At 38.0% G+C, this 19,839-nt stretch overlaps 2 protein-coding genes and 1 long non-coding RNA gene across 3 annotated transcripts; 2 read left to right on the top strand and 1 right to left on the bottom strand.

The window, feature by feature from the left end:
- The first annotated feature begins 845 nt into the window (after positions 1-845).
- On the top strand, positions 846-2,217 carry LOC110671603 (protein trichome birefringence-like 19). The gene is made up of 2 exons (XM_021834106.2): positions 846-1,247; positions 1,329-2,217. The coding sequence occupies exons 1-2, from the start codon at positions 846-848 to the stop codon at positions 2,094-2,096; spliced, it is 1,170 nt and encodes a 389-aa protein (XP_021689798.2). The 3' UTR covers positions 2,097-2,217.
- Positions 2,218-3,903: 1,686 nt separating this feature from the next.
- Positions 3,904-4,256, bottom strand: LOC131174766 (uncharacterized). The gene is made up of 2 exons (XR_009144994.1): positions 4,126-4,256; positions 3,904-4,029 (listed from the first exon to the last, which is right to left on the bottom strand). It is a non-coding gene; the product is annotated as an uncharacterized LOC131174766 (long non-coding RNA).
- On the top strand, positions 3,997-5,667 carry LOC131174765 (protein trichome birefringence-like 19). Its single transcript, XM_058138687.1, has 2 exons — positions 3,997-4,630; positions 4,746-5,667. Exons 1-2 carry the CDS (start codon positions 4,175-4,177, stop codon positions 5,553-5,555), a joined length of 1,266 nt encoding a protein of 421 aa, XP_057994670.1. The 5' UTR covers positions 3,997-4,174; the 3' UTR covers positions 5,556-5,667.
- The last annotated feature ends 14,172 nt before the right edge of the window (positions 5,668-19,839 follow it).

The following is a 19,839-nucleotide window of genomic DNA, read 5'->3' as shown; positions in this document are numbered from 1 at the left end:
AACTTCTTTCATAATTTTTTTTTAGTGAAACTTCTTTTATGATTATTTAGTAAATAATGGTAGATAACATCATTGTTTTCTGTATGATAAATAAACAAAATCAAAAGATAAAAAAAATAATAAAATTGATAAATTAATTAATAAGTGATTAAGAAACTTAAAAATTTTAAGACTCATCAAGTGGGAGAGGTAAATGAGCGGATTGAGATAAGAGTACATAAAGAATGAGATAGACTTACTTAGACTTGAACCGATCATTGTTAAAATATTAGGAGTAATCAATTAGTTTGCTAACCCTCTACTCTTATAAATCTTTGATTTTTTTTCTTTTAATGTGGGACTCTTGACAGTAACAAAACGAAAACTCCTTGTTTTCTTTGCACTAAAGTCACACCAGGGACGGGTTCCTGAACCTCTTCTTTTCCTCCTTTGATGTTCCTCAGATTCTTTCATTCATCACTCTAGCAAGATTTAATAAGCATAATAACAATGCTTAGTACTGCCATGATTTTTGTCCCTCTCCTCCTCTCTCTCTCTCTCTCTCTCTCTCTCTCTCTCTCTCTCTCTCTCTCTCACTTTACCAAACTGATAAGTTCACACTTAAAAACAATGAACCCTGAAATAATTTCAACACATTTTGTTCATGTGACAGTTTTTAGACTGATTGGATGTAGTGTAGGTAAGGATTTTCCTGGCCCATATTACTCACTCTCACGAAGAACTTCATCCTCATCATCGAGTTGTTTATATATTACCTATATTGGTGTGTATTATGCAAATTGTCCCATTTTTAATTTCTCTAGTTATGCTCATTTCATTGAGCTTCACATTGGCATCAACCTACCATGATCAAACTTCTCCTACTAGGCCTTATCCTTTTTCTTGTTACTATTATTCCACTCTACATCTTCAACTCCTCTTCACCCTGGCCATCTTTTAGAACTCTTAAGACCATAAATTTTGGGAAGACCGCATGTGCTATTTTCCAAGGGAGATGGATTTGGTACCCTAACAGGTCTTACTATACTAATGCAACATGTCAGGAAATCTTTGATGAACAGAGCTGCATCAAGTTTGGCAGACCTGACACTGATTTTTTGAAATGGAGATGGAAACCTGACCAATGTGAGCTCCCTTTATTTGATGCAAACCAGTTCTTGGAGCTTGTAAGAGGGAAGTCAATGGCATTTGTTGGGGACTCTCTGGCAAGAAACCAAATGCAGTCATTGCTCTGCCTCTTAGCCACTGTAAGTGCATGGCTTGTCAGATTGCAAGAATCAATCAGTACTGAATCATTTTCCTTATTGTCTTTCTCTCTCTTATAGCAGGTAGTCTATCCTTTAGATGTTTCTTATACATCAGATTCAAGATTGAAAAGATGGTTCTATGTTAACTACAACTTCACACTAGCATCCTTTTGGTCACCTCATTTGGTTAAAGCCATTGACACAGACCCTAATGGCCCAACTTACAATCGCCTCATGAATCTTTACTTAGATGAGGCAAATGATGTGTGGGCAGCTCAAATTGAAGCTTTTGACTATGTCATCATCTCAGCTGGAAGATGGTTCTATGGACCACAGGTATTCTTTGAAAATGGCAAGGTTGTGGGTTGCCATTTGTGCCTCAAAAACAATATCAAGAACCTTACCATGTTATATGGATACAGAAGGGTTTTCAGGACTGCTTTCAAGACCCTTATGGGACTTGAAAATTTTAATGGGGTGACATTTTTGAGGACATTGTCACCTGCACATTTTGAGAATGGGGAATGGAACAGAGGAGGGAATTGTATCAGGACAAGGCCAGTTTCAAGAGGAGAAATGAAATTGGAAGGGGATGATTTGGAGCTCTACTTTACTCAAGTTGAGGAGTTAAGGAGAGCAGAAAGGGAAGGGAAGAAGAGAGGTTTGAAGTTTAGATTGCTAGACATAAATGAAGCAATGGTTGTGAGGCCAGATGGACACCCTAACCATTATGGGCATTGGCCACATGAGAATGTGACTATTTCTGATTGTGTGCATTGGTGCTTGCCAGGTCCTATTGATACTTGGAATGATTTCTTGCTTCAGATGTTGAAGATGGAAAGGTATTGAGAAGCCATTTGATTTCAAAGATACTGCTAGCCCAATCTTTGTTGCAAAATTTTTCTTTCTAATAAAATCATAGCATTAATTTTTTGGATGTACAGTAAATTGAGTTAATTTCTGTCATTTGGATGATTAAAAAAAAAGAGCTTCTGATAATAAGTGCTCAAATGCCATCATTAGCAAAGATAGTCTTTGAATGGAACAGGGTGCTGCATGGGATGCTCTCTTCAAATTCAAATTTTCAGGCCTTCCCAAATGCAGACAAGTTCATTAACAATTCAATAATACACTGCACTAGTTCTCAAAGAGACACTTAAATATTAACATTTGAAACTTAAATTAAATTAAATTAATGCATTTCAATTTCAAATTCTATTAGAATCGAGTTAAAATTATTAAGAGAAATGAAAATGTTACTTTCATTCTTCCTGACAAGCTCTCACTCTTCCATGGGCATGGAGGTTTAGAAATTGTCTAATAATAATTTACATTTATAAACAAATGTAGCCTGGTAAGATGATAGAATATGATAGCATTAGAGCACACTTAGATGCAATAATATAAGGTCACCCACCATTCACATAGCAATCAAATACCTCTATTTATCACCTTTTTCTACTAAAATTATGGTGTTCCCAAGTGCGTTAGAGAATCATTTTGCTTTGCACATGAAATATTTAGGCCCTGATCGTTTTCTATAGAAAAAGGTTAAGATATCAGACTTTGGAATTGCAAGAGCATATACAGGTAAGAGCTTTGGGTTTCTGCTGGAAACCTTTTTTCCCCCTGTAATGCACTTTTTAGTCAAATGCAAGAGTCTTAAGTAGTCATTGCCTGTTTAGTTTGATCTATTGATTACATTTCTAACATTTTGATGTATAAAAATTTTAGTAAATTGGGTGGGGTTGCCTAAATTGAAAAATCCAGCTACCATCAAAGAATTTACACTCAATTTCTAAGTATTTAATTAAACTCAATTTGGTAAAGTTGGGTAAGAAAATGCTCCCAAAAGCTCAATCAAAATTTAGTCTTGCCGTACCACCCTCCCCAGCCTCAAGAACCACAGATTAAGTTCCTCAAAACTTTCCATCTCAAACAAAGTTACTGGGCTTGAAAGCTGAACCACTGATCATATATAGCTCAATGAATCATCAAAGACGAAAATAAAATAGAAAGTTGATTGTAACATGTCATAATACTGGGATAGTTACAGAGTTTATTTATGTCAGAGACCCTAATGGAGGCTATAAGGACGATCAGCACCCCCATCTCCATGTATTGTCAAGGCAAAAGGAGAGTGACCTTCTTTTCTTGAAAAAGAAAATTGGAAAAGAAGGGGGCAAATGACCATATTCACACGTGGAAAATTTGGGATCATCAATTGCTTTCCTCCTAAGCCACGCCGTTGTTACTTAGCACTAACTCATCTACTTACATCTCAAGATACCTTTGAGTCGAACCACCATGAACTGTCTCAAGGAATTCATGAACTTTATGATTGTTGGAGACTATTTGCTACAAGAAAAGTGTCCCAGCACTTCTCTGTTTAATCATACTATTTAACAAGTTATTTAACGAGTTGTACACACCATTAAGTGCACGTCGAGCAACAAACAATTTAAGACTTCTTCTAAGTGCCTTGGGAATTTCTAAAGGGAGAACAATTGTGAGAGTTTAAAATCTTGACTTTTTGCACTGTGAGATAAAGCATTCGATCGACTACTATTGAAAAACTAAATAGGCAATAATATAAGTATTATTCTACCAAAAACTCTAATCTACAAAGGCATGATACTAGCAAATTAAATTAATATGAGACAAAAGCAATTAGAACTTCTGCTTTAGAACTTTGCAAAGATATCATGATGCCTTGCCAAACAATAAAGGCGACTACTATTGGACGATTTAGCTGGCGCACGCAAACCTCACCTATTAAGAGCTGCCAAATCAACCAAAAAGAGCTGTTTCAAATTAATTATTATGAACATAGCATCCATTTCCAAATTACACAATTAAATCACATCACTGCTCATACCTGTATAAAATGACACAAACTACCAAATTTACTTCAATTACTCTCCACCATGAAGTTTCATGCCACTGAGCATTCTAGTGGAAACAGCTCACACAAAAGGCTGTTCCTGATAGCCTTCACTTTAATTTTCCTCACCATAATCCCTCTGTATCTGTTGAAGAATTCGCGCTCACCTTTACCATCTCATAGTGTCAATATCAGTGATTTGAGAAGCAGAGAAAGAGTGAAGGAATGTGATATTTTTACTGGAAAATGGGTGCCTTATCTCAGAGGACCTTACTATACTAATGCAACCTGCAATTTGATCATTGATCAGCAAAACTGCATGAAATTTGGGAGGCCTGATACAGAGTTCATGAAATGGAGATGGAGACCAGAGGAATGTGAGCTTCCTTTCTTTAACACAGTGCAGTTCTTGGGTCTTGTTAGAGGGAAATCGATGGCCTTTGTTGGGGATTCAGTGGGAAGGAACCAAATGCAATCACTGTTGTGTCTCCTAGCCAGTGTAAGTTCTCAATTGCTCATTTCCATTCAATTACTAAGCATGCTCCAGCATAATGATTCTAAACTGAAACCCAAAAGAGAATGTGCTCTCATTTCTACTCTGCAACGTCTTTTAGGTGGTCCACCCAGTGGATGTTTCTCACAAATATACATCAGATACAACATATTTCAGGTACTGGTTCTATAGTGATTACAGGTTTACCTTAGCCACTTTATGGTCTCCCTTCCTGGTTAAATCCTGCGATGCAGACCCCAGTGGTCATTCTCTCAACAGCCTGATGAACCTTTACTTAGACCAGGCAGATAAGGCATGGGCAAGTCAGATTGAAAATTTTGATTATGTGGTCATCTCTGCCGGACAATGGTTCTTTCGTCCTCTGATATACTACTTGAATGGCCAGATTGTTAGCTGTCACAACTGCAATAAAGAAAACATTACTGCTGTTACTAAGTACTATGGATACAGGATGGCCTTTCGAACTGCCTTTGGGACCCTTCTGAGGCTAAAAGGATTCAAGGGTATAACATTTTTAAGGACATTTTCCCCATCCCACTTTGAGAATGGGGCTTGGAATGCAGGAGGGAGTTGTCCAAGGGCGAAACCCTACACAAGTGAAGAAATGAAGCTAGAAGATTATAACTTGGAATTCTACTTGACACAGGTTGAGGAACTTAAGAAAGCAGAGAAAGAAGGGAGGAAGAGAGGTTTGAAATTTGTGCTGCTAGCTACTACTGAAGCAATGCTGCTTAGACCAGATGGACATCCAAATCATTATGGACACTCGCTGCATCGGAATATGACCGTAGCCGACTGCGTTCATTGGTGCTTGCCAGGCCCCATTGACACTTGGAATGAGTTTCTGCTTTATGTAATGAAGAGGGAAGCTCAGAGATCCTTTCGTGGCGAGCTGCAGAAAATTGTTTGATGTTTATGGATACATTTTTTACATATATGTTGCAAATACTATTTAATGAGTATTCTTTATAATGTAATGATTTGTTATTTTGACGTAAATTAAAAGCTGAAATTTGAAGTCTCATTGGTTTTTCAGTAGTTCTGCGACGGTACAAATGATCTCAATGCATGTAGCAGATAAACCTGTTTTGATGGGATTTTCTTATCAAGTAATAATAAAGAATTAAAGATTGCAGTTCAAGAAAATCATTTGGCTCTTAACAATACTGGCTGCAATAAGGTGGTATCACATGGCAGTTTTGCACACCATATCAAGTTTACATTTGTCCTTACATTCTGTTTGAGAGGAGGTTTTATAAGGTAATGAGAGGTTTTTTTAAGGTTTATATATATATATTTGAAAGAGCTCATGATTTTATAAGGAATGAGTATGATTTTCAAAGGTTTTTAAAAAATAAAAATAAAAAAAAAAATCAAATTTTCAACTCACTAAACAATAAGTTGCTAAAATTTTCCTCATTAAAATCTCAAACAACTTTAAAAATCCTTCATTTTGCTCAAACAATAAAAATTCATTAAGTTTTTAAAATCATTAAAAATCTTGCTTTATTCTACCTCTTCCTGAGCGTAGTACTAGGGATTTCAAGTGACTAAATGTCACTACATTTGGGTGAAAATTGCTGCTCACGGATACTAATGAATGTTTTGAATGACTATTATAAGTATCATCTTCCTCAACTTCACTGTTTGACATTTTGAATGACAATTCAGAATATGCTTGACATTATACTGTTTTCCATAGTCTCAAATCCCTAAGATCATTTGGATTTGGAGATTTGGCAAAGCCGCAAAGGATTAGCGAGGTACGTGACAACTTTCTTGTTGGCTTGGCTAGGGGTTAGGATTAATAGGGTTATTAGAATGTATGAAATCTGTTAATTATAGCTTTATGAATCTTTAATTAATTATGAGTCATAATTATAAACAAAGGGTTATTGAAGGGTGTGTCGACTATTAACAATTTAACAGCTATGTTAACAACTAAAAAGAGTTATTGAAGGGTTGTTAACATCAATATAATACATACCAATTAAACTTGAATTATTGATTTTTTTTTCACTTTATTTAATTTGTCAAACGGGTGTCGAACATGTGATAAAAGAGTTAGTTTAGGAATTGGATTTGTAGTGAAATGTAATCCAAACCCATCACTTTCCTCCCTTATGATTTTTTTTTTGGCAACTTTCTTTCGCCTACTGACCACCATATTTAAAGGCCAATAATTCTCTAGAAAGAGACCCTACACCCTACAGAGCAATGAATAATAATCTCCATTAATAGTATGAGCTAAACCTTAAAGAAAAAACAAGGACAATTGGGTTGATGCCATTCTGCATTTATTACAGCAGCTGTCTTTCTGTTTAGTTGCTTTTGTCAATAAGGACATACTAACTGTGCCCTCTCCCTAAATTTGGCCCAATTCGTTTAGGCTGATTACATCAAATTCATTAGGCTCTGCCTATGGAAAACAATCTCAACCCAACAGAAACTGGGCCTCCGCTAATCCATGATGAATGCTGTCTGCCCATATGCAACTTAGCTTGTCTTTTATTATTATTATTATTATTATTATTATTATTATTATTATTATTATTATTATTATTATTATTGGCAGCTATATGCTTCATTTCACGAATGATCAGTGGTTTCTTCTAAATCCGCCACTGCCCATGCATAATTTTCTGGCTGGAATACCTATTGCATACTTAAGCTAGTCCAAGAAGTCACCTTCGGGTTTGCGCTGTGATTAGACTAAGAATAACTAATAAATGTGATCTTTCTATATGTGAAAATGAAAACCCAACTATCATTTTAATTTCTTTCTGCACAATATGATGGAAATGTAATACCAAACTAGTGACGTATAATGTGTGGACTCCTTTCTAGTTTTAACACAGTTGGCAATTTATGTAGGCACAATTTTAATAGACAAAATTTTTATTTATATATATGATGATGTTGTGCTATTAATAAAAGTACATAATAAAATTGCCCAAAAAATTAAATAGAAGTAAATATAATTATGGATTCTTTTCTTAAAATTATTTCTCAATAATATCTAAATTAATATTGTTTAGCCTGATTTAGTCCAATAATTAAAGATATATAACTCATTTGGCAAGTATGAGGTTCGAGTTTTTACTCTTTTAATTTTTCATTAAAAAAATATCTTAAAAAATGTGAATATGGGAAAGGTTTATTACAATTAAGTTATATACTTAATTTTTGTTTGGTTACTCTCATGTTAATTGGATTAAATTAATGGAATTATGTATATATGTGTGTGTGAAAAAGAACCCATGTAAAATAGACAAGAAACTGAAAAGGAATGGTTTTTCTCAAGATAGTTGGAAACTTGCAATCTGCCTATTTTGAGTTGAGGTGTCCAAAAGAATGAGTCAATTATTATATATTATTTTTGAAGTAAATGAATCTAATTGACCATGGAGTTAAAGGCATAGCATTAGATTCTGATGATGATCAGGTTCTTGCAAACGCTTTGTGTTGTTTACCTGCTCACATACATCTATATTTTAAAATTAATATTCATTTACAAATGAGACAAAAAGTCAAAAAGCTTAGAATTAAATTGAAAATTCATATTCCACCAACTATCATTAGTTTCCTTCCTTATCATATACTTAATTGTAATATTCTTGGTTCTTACCTTGCTCATTTGTAGCACTCCTAATTTTTAAATTTATTATTTTGGACAAATATTGATGTTTTTATTTTATTTAAATTTTAGGAAATTATTTGAAATTTCTCGGATTTTCGAAATCGGGTTTGATTTCCCGAAAATATAAAACTTTGATGATTTTTAAAAATTAATTTAAAGATCATGTGGCAAAACTAAAAATATATTTGGAGTCTATAAATTTTTCTGAGTTTTCAAGAATTTTTTTGAAATTTTTAGGCCTCGTTTTCGATCCCAAGGCAGAGTAAAAATTTAAAATTTTGTATTCTGAATCGAACCGGCCGAATCGAACCGGACCGAATCGGACCGGCCTTTCTTCTTCCTTTTTCTTCCTCTCCCGCACGCGTTTTTCTTCTCTCTTTCTCTCCCATTTTCTCTCTCCTCCCTCCTCCCCTTACTTTGCCACCCGTGCCACCCGCATGACGCCTTGCGTCTACCATTCATGCCGCTTGAACGCGCTGAAAAGGCGCTGAAGACGCTAAGCGCGCTGCCGCGCGCTTCGTCTTCCCAGCCGAAATCCAGCCAATCCAGCCACCAATCGGACCGGCTCTTGTGTCTAAATTCATCTACTCGTCGAGAGCTTTCCATAGACACTAAGAACACCGAAATCCATTTAGCGGTTTGTCCAATTTTTACCCGGAAAGTTTTAGCCCATTTTAATATTTGGGCTAAATTTCTCGCAAACCGTGAACCCCACAAGAAAACTGAGAGTACCAGAGCGCTCCACTCGTCGAGAGCTTCGCGGCGATATAAATTTCAAATTTTTTCGACACTGTTTTTCGGTGGGTCCCACGGAACTTCTCAGTATTTTTCCGAGCATTTAATGAGCTTAGAAAATTCCGTAAAATTTATGTACTAACCCCAGTGTTGTGGGCTTTGTGTAGGTATCTTCAATTCGCAGAAATTCGACAGTTGTCCAGGTCTGTGAATTTTCGGCCAGACAGACCGGCTACCAGAAAAAGTCTCCGAATTGAATCGAGGTTTTGGCTACCCCACCATTGTCAGACGTCCCGAGTGCGTCCCTTGAGTCAGAATCGGAAAAGGTAAACTTGAACCTTGCTTTTTCGTAATTTTCTAGTGTTTAAATAGGATTAAAAATCCATAAAATATTCGTGGTAGCTCAGAAAATTGTGATTCTTTTTGCAATAACCTAGTAATATTGCTAGGGACCGCGGGGCAAAGTTTTAGAATTTTTAGAGCTTATTTGGGTAGTTTTTGCAAAAATGATCAATTATAAGAACTAAATTAAAATTTTACATATTGTGATGGATGACTGATTTGATGGGCCCAGGAGGGGCTATGTGATGTGATTGAGTTGTAGATATATGGGTTGTGAATATAGAAGTACGTTTTGAGCCCTTTTACAGGTTGGGTAGGTCCTAGGTATAGGGAGACTCTGCCGAATTTTCGGCACGACTTAGGACGTATTTGGTCTTTTCTTGATTTGTATTGAGTCATTTATATTAAATAATTGTAATGAAATTGTCAGGTGAGCCGAGACAGCCTTCTTCCTCCGCCCAGCCGCCACAGTGATTACTGTCAAGTCTGTGAGTAAAATATTAATTTTAATTGTAATTTCACTATTATTATATGTTCAAGCATGCCCATGCATCACTTATATGCATATATCTATGTAGTTAAACTCTAGGCACGATTTATGTTGCATTCATAACTGTTAAAGTGCCATGGATGTTGTTGTGGTAATTTGGAGCAGTGTGCGTGAGTTGGCGTGCGTGTGATGTGGTGTGGACTATGGATAGGACGGGTAGACACGGCTTGAGATCTTCGCTGGGACCCGGTCCTTCGGGGGTAGTCACGGCTTAAGTTCTTCGCTGGGACCCCGATTTGGTTCATTAAGCGAAAGTCCGGCTTGAGTTCTTCCCTGGCACAGGTTGGATTTAAGAGAGCTGTATAGGAGATTAGCTCCCATATATTATGATTGATATTACTGGGTGTGTGAGTGCTCCAAATTACCTTTTTGCTGTTATGATGTGAAATTATTGTTGATGTTGCATTTCACTCTACAAGGTGCATTAGTTTTAGATAGTTATAGAGATTATGGTTAAAATTGATATTTTACTATTTGAGTCGAACGCTCACTCCTATTCAATATTTTTCCATGCCACAGGAGGATATTTTTGAGGTTAACCTGCTTTTCTCCCTCGCAGGTCATCTATTCATGTTTGTGTAATTCTATAAACTTCTAGAATTTCTGCATGTGTTAGAAGTATTTAATTGATTTGGGTCTGTAATATAAATTGTTATTTTGGACCTATAAAATTATTATCACATGCATGTTTGATGGACTTGATGAGGGAGCTGAGCTCCCATTTATTTTTATGATGATATGAGTATGTGGAGGGTGAGCTGAGCTCCCCAATTGAGTATTTTCTGGGTTACAGGTCGGGTGAGTCAAAAACTCTCCGTTGAAATGTCCATTTTATGGCAGGACTCTGTCCGGTTGAATTCTTGAAATTGAGCCCAAATGGGCCTTAGAGTTGGGTCAAGGAATAGTTAGGCTTACTACGGGCCTCGGGGGCTTTAGGCTGGCCCAGGTCCTAGTGCCGGTCCGGCCCATAGGTTGGGTCATGACAAAATATGGTATCAGAGCTTAGGCTCCAGATTCTTAGGGAATGTTGTCTAAAGTGTTGAGAAGAGTGTACTAGGAGTCACATGTGGAAAATAGGGTCCACAATCGTCTTGCATTGTCATCTTTGCTTCTAGTTTCTGCTTCATATAATTATGTATAAATATGAGTCTATAGAGCTATGTAACATGCTGTTTTGAATATTGTGGGCTAATGCTGCTGAATTTCAGGAAAATGCGTAGAAGCAGAAGAGCTGCCACTGTACCAGAACCAGATGTGCCTGATGAGGTGTCAGCACAGGATGAGGCGCCTGCCCCGAGGAGGCGGGGTAGGAGGCCTAGAGCTGCTCAAGTAGAAGAGCAGCTGCCACCAGTTCAGGATCAGTCTTTTTTGGCACAGGGTCCCATGGACCCAATGGCAGCTACTCTAGCTGGGTTGCAGAGAACCATCGATATGATGGCGCAGTATATGTTTCACCCTCCACAGCAGTAGCAGTCCACCATACCAAGAGGGGAACCTTACAAACAGATAATCAATTTCAAGAAGTTGGTGCCTGGTACTTATAATGTGTCAGACAATGCATATCGATTTTTGGATTCCTGCAGACAGGCAGGAACAGAATTGTAGTTGACTGATAGAAGACTTATAGAGTGTATGCAGCATGTCATGGGGCCTATGCCTAGACAATGGATGAATGACTACATATTACCTCGGATGGAGGGTTTGTCGTGGACTCAGTTTGTAGAACTGTTTATCAATAGGTTTGTGCCAGAAAGCTTCAGAGATCAAAAGTAGTGGGCCTTTGAGGCCTTAAGACAGAATGGCAGGTCTGTAGATGAATATGCTACAGAATTTCTGGAACTGAGCAGGTATGCCCCTACAGCAGTAGCTACAGAAACTATGAAGGTGAAGAGATTCCTAAAAGGGCTTGACAGGAGGCATGCAAACCTGGCCATGATGTCTGATCGGTCTTTTGATGTGGTGGTTGATCGAGCCAGACAGATAGAGATTAGCTATGCTGTGGATGACAGCGGAAGGACAAAGAAAAATAGAGCAGAGGGTTCTTCAGGTGTTCCCCACATGGGTACTCCGGATAGTGGTGGCCAGAGTAATTACAGAGGAAGAAGTAGGAACAAGAAGAGTGATTTTAGACACAAACCTCGAGGGTTCAGACCAGGATACGGATCCAGCAGTGGTCACAGTTCAGGGTACAACAGTTCTGGGTCTGGTTCAGGATCCTCCTTGGCACCTTGTGCACAGTATAGAAGAGGACATTCAGGACCTTGTATGATCGGTTCAGGAGTATGCTTCAGGTGTGGCCAACCAGGTTACTTTGCTAGGGAATGCCCCGTGTTCAGCGAGCCACAGATGGGGTCACAAGGTTCTGTTGCAAATGTTCCTCGCCAGTTGTATCCGGGTGCTTCCAGCATGGCAGTGATCGATTCGGCCATGTGTGAGGACAAGGGGGACGTGGATTTGGAGGCAGATCAGGAGGTAGAAGTCAGTATCAGGGTTCTGCCACTCAAGGTAGGGGTCAAGCTCGGGTTTTCACCCTGACCCACCAGGATGCTCAGGCTTCCAATGCAGTTGTGGCAGGTATTCTTCTAGTCTGTTCCTATGAGGCTCGTATTTTGATAGATCCGAGTGCTACACACTCATTTGTCTCCCCTGTGTTTGCCATGAGATTGGGTAGAAACCCTACAACTTTAGAATGCCCATTGTCTGTAGCTACCCCGCTTAGTGACAACATAGATGTAGATATGGTTTTTTCGGGTAGCCCAGTAGTAGTGGATAGAAAGATCCTCCCAGCAGACTTGGTTCCTCTACCAGTAATGGATTTTGATGTAATCTTGGGAATGGATTGGTTGGCAACTCATTATGCCACTTTAGACTGCCGGAACAAAAAGGTGTATTTTCACATACCTGGTGTGGAAGAGTTTAGCTTTGACGGTGATAGGAGTGTGGCTCCATATAATTTGGTGTCAGCAATTAGTGCTAGAAAAATGTTGAGGCATGGATGTCAAGGGTATTTGGCATTAGTGAGAGATACATCTGTAGAAGGTGTCAACATAGAAAATGTTCCTGTTGTCAGAGAATTCATGGATGTCTTCCCTGAGGAGCTTCCAGGGTTGCCACCAGGAAAGGAAATAGAGTTCTGCATTGATGTTGTGCCGGGTACAAACCCCATATCAATGTCGCCTTACAGGATGGCACCAACAGAATTGAAAGAGCTGAAGGAGCAACTACAGGAGCTTTTGGACAAGGGTTTCATACGTCCGAGCACTTTACCCTAGGGTGCTCCTGTTCTATTTGTGAGAAAGAAGGATGGGTTATTAAGGTTGTGTATCGACTATAGACAGCTGAACAAGGTGACTGTGAAGAACAAGTATCCACTTCCTCGAATCGACGATCTGTTTGATCAGCTCCAAGGGGCTAGATTCTTTTCCAAGATAGACTTGCGATCAGGCTATCATCAGTTGAGAATAAGGAATGACGATGTGTCCAAAACGGCATTCAGGACAAGATATGGTCATTATGAGTTCTTAGTGATGTCTTTTGGACTCACTAATGCACCAGTAGCCTTCATGGACTTGATGAATAGGGTGTTCAAGCCATTTTTGGACCATTTTGTCATCGTATTCATAGATGACATTTTGGTATACTCTCGGACCGAGGAAGAGCACGTGTGGCACTTGAGGATGGTGTTGCAGACTTTGAGGGAGCACCAGCTATATGCCAAATTTTCAAAATGTGAATTTTGGCTAGAAAGTATCTCATTCTTAAGACACGTGGTTTCTAGTGAAGGTATTCAAGTGGATCCCAAGAAAATTGAAGCTGTAACTGATTGGCTTAGGCCTACAACAGTCACTGAGGTGCGAAGTTTTCTGGGTCTAGCTGGCTATTATAGGCGTTTTGTGCAAGATTTTTCCAGGATAGCGGCTCCCCTAACTAAGTTAACCTGGAAGAATGTTCCATTCATTTGGACAGATGACTGTGAGGAGAGTTTCCAGAAGCTTAAAGAGTGTCTAACCACCGCCTCTGTGTTGACACTACCTACGAGTGGTGAAGGATACACCGTGTACTGTGACGCCTCTAGAGTTGGCCTAGAGTGTGTTTTGATGCAAAATGGAAAAGTAGTGGCTTATGCCTCAAGGCAGTTAAAGAGGCATGAGCAAAACTACCCCACCCATGATTTGGAAATGGCAGCTGTAGTCTTTGCACTAAAAATCTAGAGACACTACCTGTATGGTGAAATGTGCGAGATATATACCGACCACAAGAGTTTGAAGTACATCTTCCAACAGAGGGATTTAAACTTGAGACAGAGGAGATGGATGGAGCTTCTAAAGGACTATGATTGCACCATCCAGTACCACCCTGGGAAGGCCAATGTAGTAGCAGATGCTTTGAGCAGATAATCTTCTAGCAGTTTGGCACATATTTCAGCAGAGAAAAGACCGTTGATTCAGGAAGTACATGAGTTGATGGATCAAGGTTTAATCCTAGATCTTTCAGATGAGGTGGTATTGTTGGCACATTTTTCAGTGAGGCCAGACTTGCGTGATAGGCTCAGAGTTTCCCAGCACAGAGACCAACAATTAATGAAGATCATAGAAAGAGTACAGCAAGGTGAAGGTGGTGAGTTTGGATTCGCCAATGATGGCGCCCTTATGCAAGGTTCTAGGATATGTGTGCCCGATGTGGATAACCTCAGAAATGAAATCATGCGAGAGGCACACTATACACTGTACAGTGTCCACCCAGGCTCCACCAAGATGTACCATGATGTGAAAGATAGCTATTAGTGGAATGGCATGAAGAGAGACATAGCAGACTTTGTGTCTAAGTGCTTGACTTGTCAGAAGGTGAAGTTTGAACATCAGAGACCGTCAGGGAAGCTGCAAGAGCTCCCTATCCCAGAATGGAAGTGGGAGATGATTACTATGGATTTTGTGACTGGGTTGCCTAATACCACGTGAGGATATGATTTGATATGGGTACTTGTAGACCGCCTAACTAAATCAGCTCACTTCTTGCCTGTGAAGACTACATATTCTGTTGCACAGTACGCCTGACTCTATACTCAAGAAATAGTTAGATTGCATGGAGTTTCGGCTTCCATAATATCTGACAAAGGGCCACAGTTCACTTCTCAGTTTTGGAGAAAGTTACAGGAGGCACTTGGCATACAGTTGAACTTCAGTATGGCTTTCCACCCTCAGACAGACGGACAGTCCGAAAGGACAATCCAAACACTGGAAGACATGCTTTGCATGAGTGTTTTGGATTTTGGAGGTCAATGGGATGATCAGCTAGCTTTGGTGGAGTTTGCCTGTCACACCTTACCCCTCCGTAAGGCATAACATGATCCCGTAGAATACTTAATGAACTACCGAACTTCACCTACCGATAACTCATTAAGTACCCTACAAGGGATTTTAAAATGATTTTCTTACATTTTGTAAGTGGTGAGCATTTTAGTGAGAATTAAAAACCATTTATTCAAAGCTTAAAGACTAGTAAAAATTTTTTGTCCATTTAAATTTTGCCGCAAATTTTATAAAAATTTTGACAGAGTTCCGTTTGAAACTGGAGAAAACAGTTCTTCAAATACCTAAAAAAAAACACTTCCAAAAATATTTCACAACTCCCAACTTTCAATAACTCAATCATCTCAATTCAATGCACTTCAAAATAATTTCACAATACAAATCAAGATTTCTCATCTCAAAATATTTAATATCTCCATTCACAAAGCATAAAGCAGAAAATTCATATGTACAAATATTAAATTTACAGAAGAGAATCCAAAATAATATTGTTACAATTTATTTACAACTGCTCAACTTACATTGATACAAATAACATTTCTATATTTACATCAAGATTATCTACAAGGGTATAAAATAATACCCGTACAAAATGATCAGAGTAGTCCTCGATTTAACAGCAGCTCACTCTGCTGCTTTCTCCTTGCTCTTATCTGCGACAGCAAAATAAGCTATCGCTGAGTATAAAAATACTCAGTGGTGCACAATAAAAATTTAAAATGCAATAAATAAATCATTCATTGCCAAACACAATTTAAATGTTTCTCAATTACATTTCACAAATATTAAAGTTCATAATAACATCATTTTGTCAAATAATCTATTAAACACAGTTTAGTCAAACAATTTCATAAACACAGTGTTGCCAAAGTTATACACAATTTAAGCAATGACGCAAAATTTCCGATCAATGCCGCGTTGTACACCACGACAAAGCAATCTCAACCCCATTAATAAAAATCAATGAGGAAGGTGGCTAGCTAGCTAATGAGTACTCATTCGATCTACAACCTCAACTGGCAAGCCAGAGAGGGAGGAAAATAAACGATCTCAACCCCATAAATGGAGGAGGAATAATAAGTAACTGTCATGCTAAGTGTGAATCAAAAATCCATTTCAAACATTTCGTTCAAATATTGCATACAAAAATCAAATCAATTTCCAAAGTTAAAATTTGATCACAAGGTGGCAACACAAAAATTCATAAATTCATAATGCGTACTAAATCAATTTTTCAAGGATAAAATGCTTAAATAGGGTTTATTGTGCACAAACCTCAAGCGAGTCGTCCCTTAGCCTCGATTCGGTTCCTCAGGTTACTTCCCGATATTCTTTTCAATTGAAACACACAATTTTACAATGTTTCAGTACTAGAACTTAACATAAATCCAAAATAAATTTAGCTTCACAATTACCTAGCTCTAACGTGCTAAATTCGACGTTCTTTGAATTTTGTGTTTCGGGTTACTATTCACTGCACTATTCAAGTCAAATAGTTGAATTTCTAAGGCTTAATAGGTATGGGAATTCCAACTTTACCCACATGCCACATTTTGGTCACTAAACTTGTTGGTTTTGGTCATTTTCTCAAAGCTTAGGTCATTTTGGCAAAATTGCTAATTTTCGGTTTTGGTGCTCCGAAGTTGCACTGTTCCATTGGTCAATCTACTGTTGGAATTTGGCAAAACTTCCTTCATAGAAAATGTTCCTTATTGTCTTAAGTATATTCTCATTTTTGGATCACCCCAATCGGAGTTTTGTAGCTCAAGTTATAGCCAAAATACGCCATCGCTCACGCAATCGCTCATACTGCAACTATGGTTCTGGCAGGTTTTTGATCCAATTTTGTTCAGTAATTTGATCAAGTTAAGTTCATAATTTGGTCTAAATTTCTTCATATGAAATGTTCTACTATGTCTTAGGTTTCCATCGGTTTAAGAATCACCTAAATCAGAGTTTTCTAGAGAGAGTTATAGCCATTCAAACATTACTGCTCAAATGGCAATCCTGCAATTTTGTAGGTACAGTAACTCAACTTTGCTCAATAATTTGAATGGGTTAATGGAATAATTTGTGTTGGTGTTCCTCATGAAAGTTTTAGATCTATATCTTATCTAATTGCTGGTAAAAGTTCAGGTTAATTTGACCTGTCTAGCTCAAATTATGACCAAATGCTCTCATTACTATTCATTTGGTCAGTTTGGTGCAGTGGCAGCCTGCTCTCATTTCACTTTGGTCAATTGTTTCACCAAGTTTTAGTCAGTTTTTGGCCATGGTTCCTTAATGAAAATTGTGCTATTTTATGTCTATTTTCATCTCCAATTGGTGGCATATCAATTGGACTGATAAAATTTCCGTTTTGGTCCTTCAAAGTTGGTTTGGTCATGCTGCCAGCAGCATGACCATTTGACCTACGAATTTGACTTCCATTCTAACAATTCCCACACATTTCCTTTGGTCATTATTGACCATTTTTCAGTCCACAATTGGTCAAATATATCATTTATACATTTCTCCAAAATTTGATTCACAAACCCTAACATTCAAACCCTAACTTATTCATCTCATGCATTTAACTACATTTAATGGTTTTAGTGCTAATCATTCAACTAATGGAGATCCATAAACTCATTCAAACTCATTAAATTCATGCAATTCATACTCCCTTCAACCAGACCAAAATTTCAGCAATGGTCCTTCCCCCATATTTGTTTCATTTAATCAAGTTCTAAGCTCTCTTTCACAACTAATTATGCATTTAAAGAAGTAAAATGGTAAGTTAGCACACTAACCTTTCTTAAATCCTTCAAACCCTATCTTTAACTCTTCTTTCTTCTTGTAATTCTTCTTCTCAAGTTGTAATAACAAGCTTTAGTGAAGTTTTTAGGGAAGTTATAAAGGTTAAATGGAGAAAATTAAGCTTAAGTGTAAGCTTAATGAAGAAACTTCCATGGAGAATTTTGGGAGGAGTGGGGCGGCAAAGAGAGGTGGAAGAAGAAAGGATTTTTGTTTTTTTTTCTTTTCTTTTCTTTATTTATTTAGGCTTATGGAAGACTACAAAAAGTCCAATTAAATAATTCAACTAATTAATTTATTTTTGGCATCATGCATGAGATCATGCATGATGTCATCACTTTTGACTTTTTCATTTTCCTCTTTTTTTTTCTATTTTTTTTTCTATTTTTCTATTAGTTCTTTAATTTAATTCTCGATTCCGAAATTTTCTTTTCTCCGATTTTATTTGACAGTTAGGTCAGGAGTCAGCTCTCGGGGTCAATTGACCAAATTGCCCCTCGCTGGTTCATCCCGGTTTGCAAATAATTCCATATTTCTTCTGGCTCCCTGACCTAATTATTTGACTGGCTTAACAGTTCTTTTTCGTGATTTTCTCTTTTCCACTGTGTTCATAATGGTCCTAAGGACCGCAGCGTCACATTTTACGGTTCGAAATTTGAGTTTAAAATGACTTCGCAGTCGTTCCCGAGGAGGTCACCCATCGCTGTGACTCTCGGCTCGTTTAACTTCTTATGTTCTGTTTTTCTTATTTATACTTAACTAATTGAACATTACTAATTATTTGTGTTTATGGCTTCTCTAGTTATCTTAAGTATGGTTCTAGTCCCCTTAATTATCCGGACCGACACCAGTCACCGGAACAGTGAAATCTACCAGGCTATGCAAATGGGGTGTTACAATTCTCCCCCCCTTAAAATAAATTTCGTCTCGAAATTTTACCTGGTATCAATCTCTGAACAGCTATGGGTGCTGTCTCCTCATGTCCTCAGCTCGTTCCCAAGTAGCTTCTTGGCCCGAATGATGGTTCCACAGCACTTTTACTAATGGTATCTGCTTGTTCCATAGCTGCTTCACCTCATAAGCCAGAATCTTTATGGGTTCTTCTTCATATGAGAGGTCTGGATTTACTTCAATTTCTTCTATTGGTAGTACATGAGATGGGTCTGATCGATACCTCCTCAACATAGACACATGGAAGACATTATGTATCTTCTCCAACTCTGGAGGTAGTGCCAAACGATAAGCCAATGGACCCACTCTTTCCAATACCTCATATGGCCCGATAAAACGAGGACTTAGTTTTTCCTTTCTGCCGAATCTCATAATCCTCTTCCAAGGAGAAACCTTGAGGAAAACTTTCTCACCCACTGCATACTGAATATCCCTTCTTTTCAAATCAATATAGGACTTCTGACAGTCTGATGTAGCTTTAAGTCGATCTCTGATTACCCTGATCTTCTCTTCAGTCTGTTGAACTATTTCGGGTCCAATCATTTTTCTTTCACCCACGTCATCCCAACACAATGGGGTTCTACATTTTCTGCCATACAAAGCTTCATATGGAGGCATCCCAATGCTTGATTGGTAGCTGTTATTGTAAGCAAACTCAATCAAAGGCAAGTGTGTATCCCATCTACCCTCAAACTCAATCACACAAGCCCGTAGCATGTCCTCTAAGATATGAATTACTCTCTCAGACTGGCCATCTGTCTGTGGGTGGAATGCCGTACTGAAGTTCAATCTATATCCTAGGGCTCTCTGAAGACTACCCCAGAATCTAGAAGATCTCTGTCTGATACAATGGATACTGGCACTCCATGAA

Source organism: Hevea brasiliensis, chromosome 16 (genome assembly GCF_030052815.1).
Source record: "Hevea brasiliensis isolate MT/VB/25A 57/8 chromosome 16, ASM3005281v1, whole genome shotgun sequence".
NCBI classification, from domain to species: domain Eukaryota; kingdom Viridiplantae; phylum Streptophyta; class Magnoliopsida; order Malpighiales; family Euphorbiaceae; genus Hevea; species Hevea brasiliensis.
This window is presented reverse-complemented; position numbering and strand designations above follow the sequence as displayed.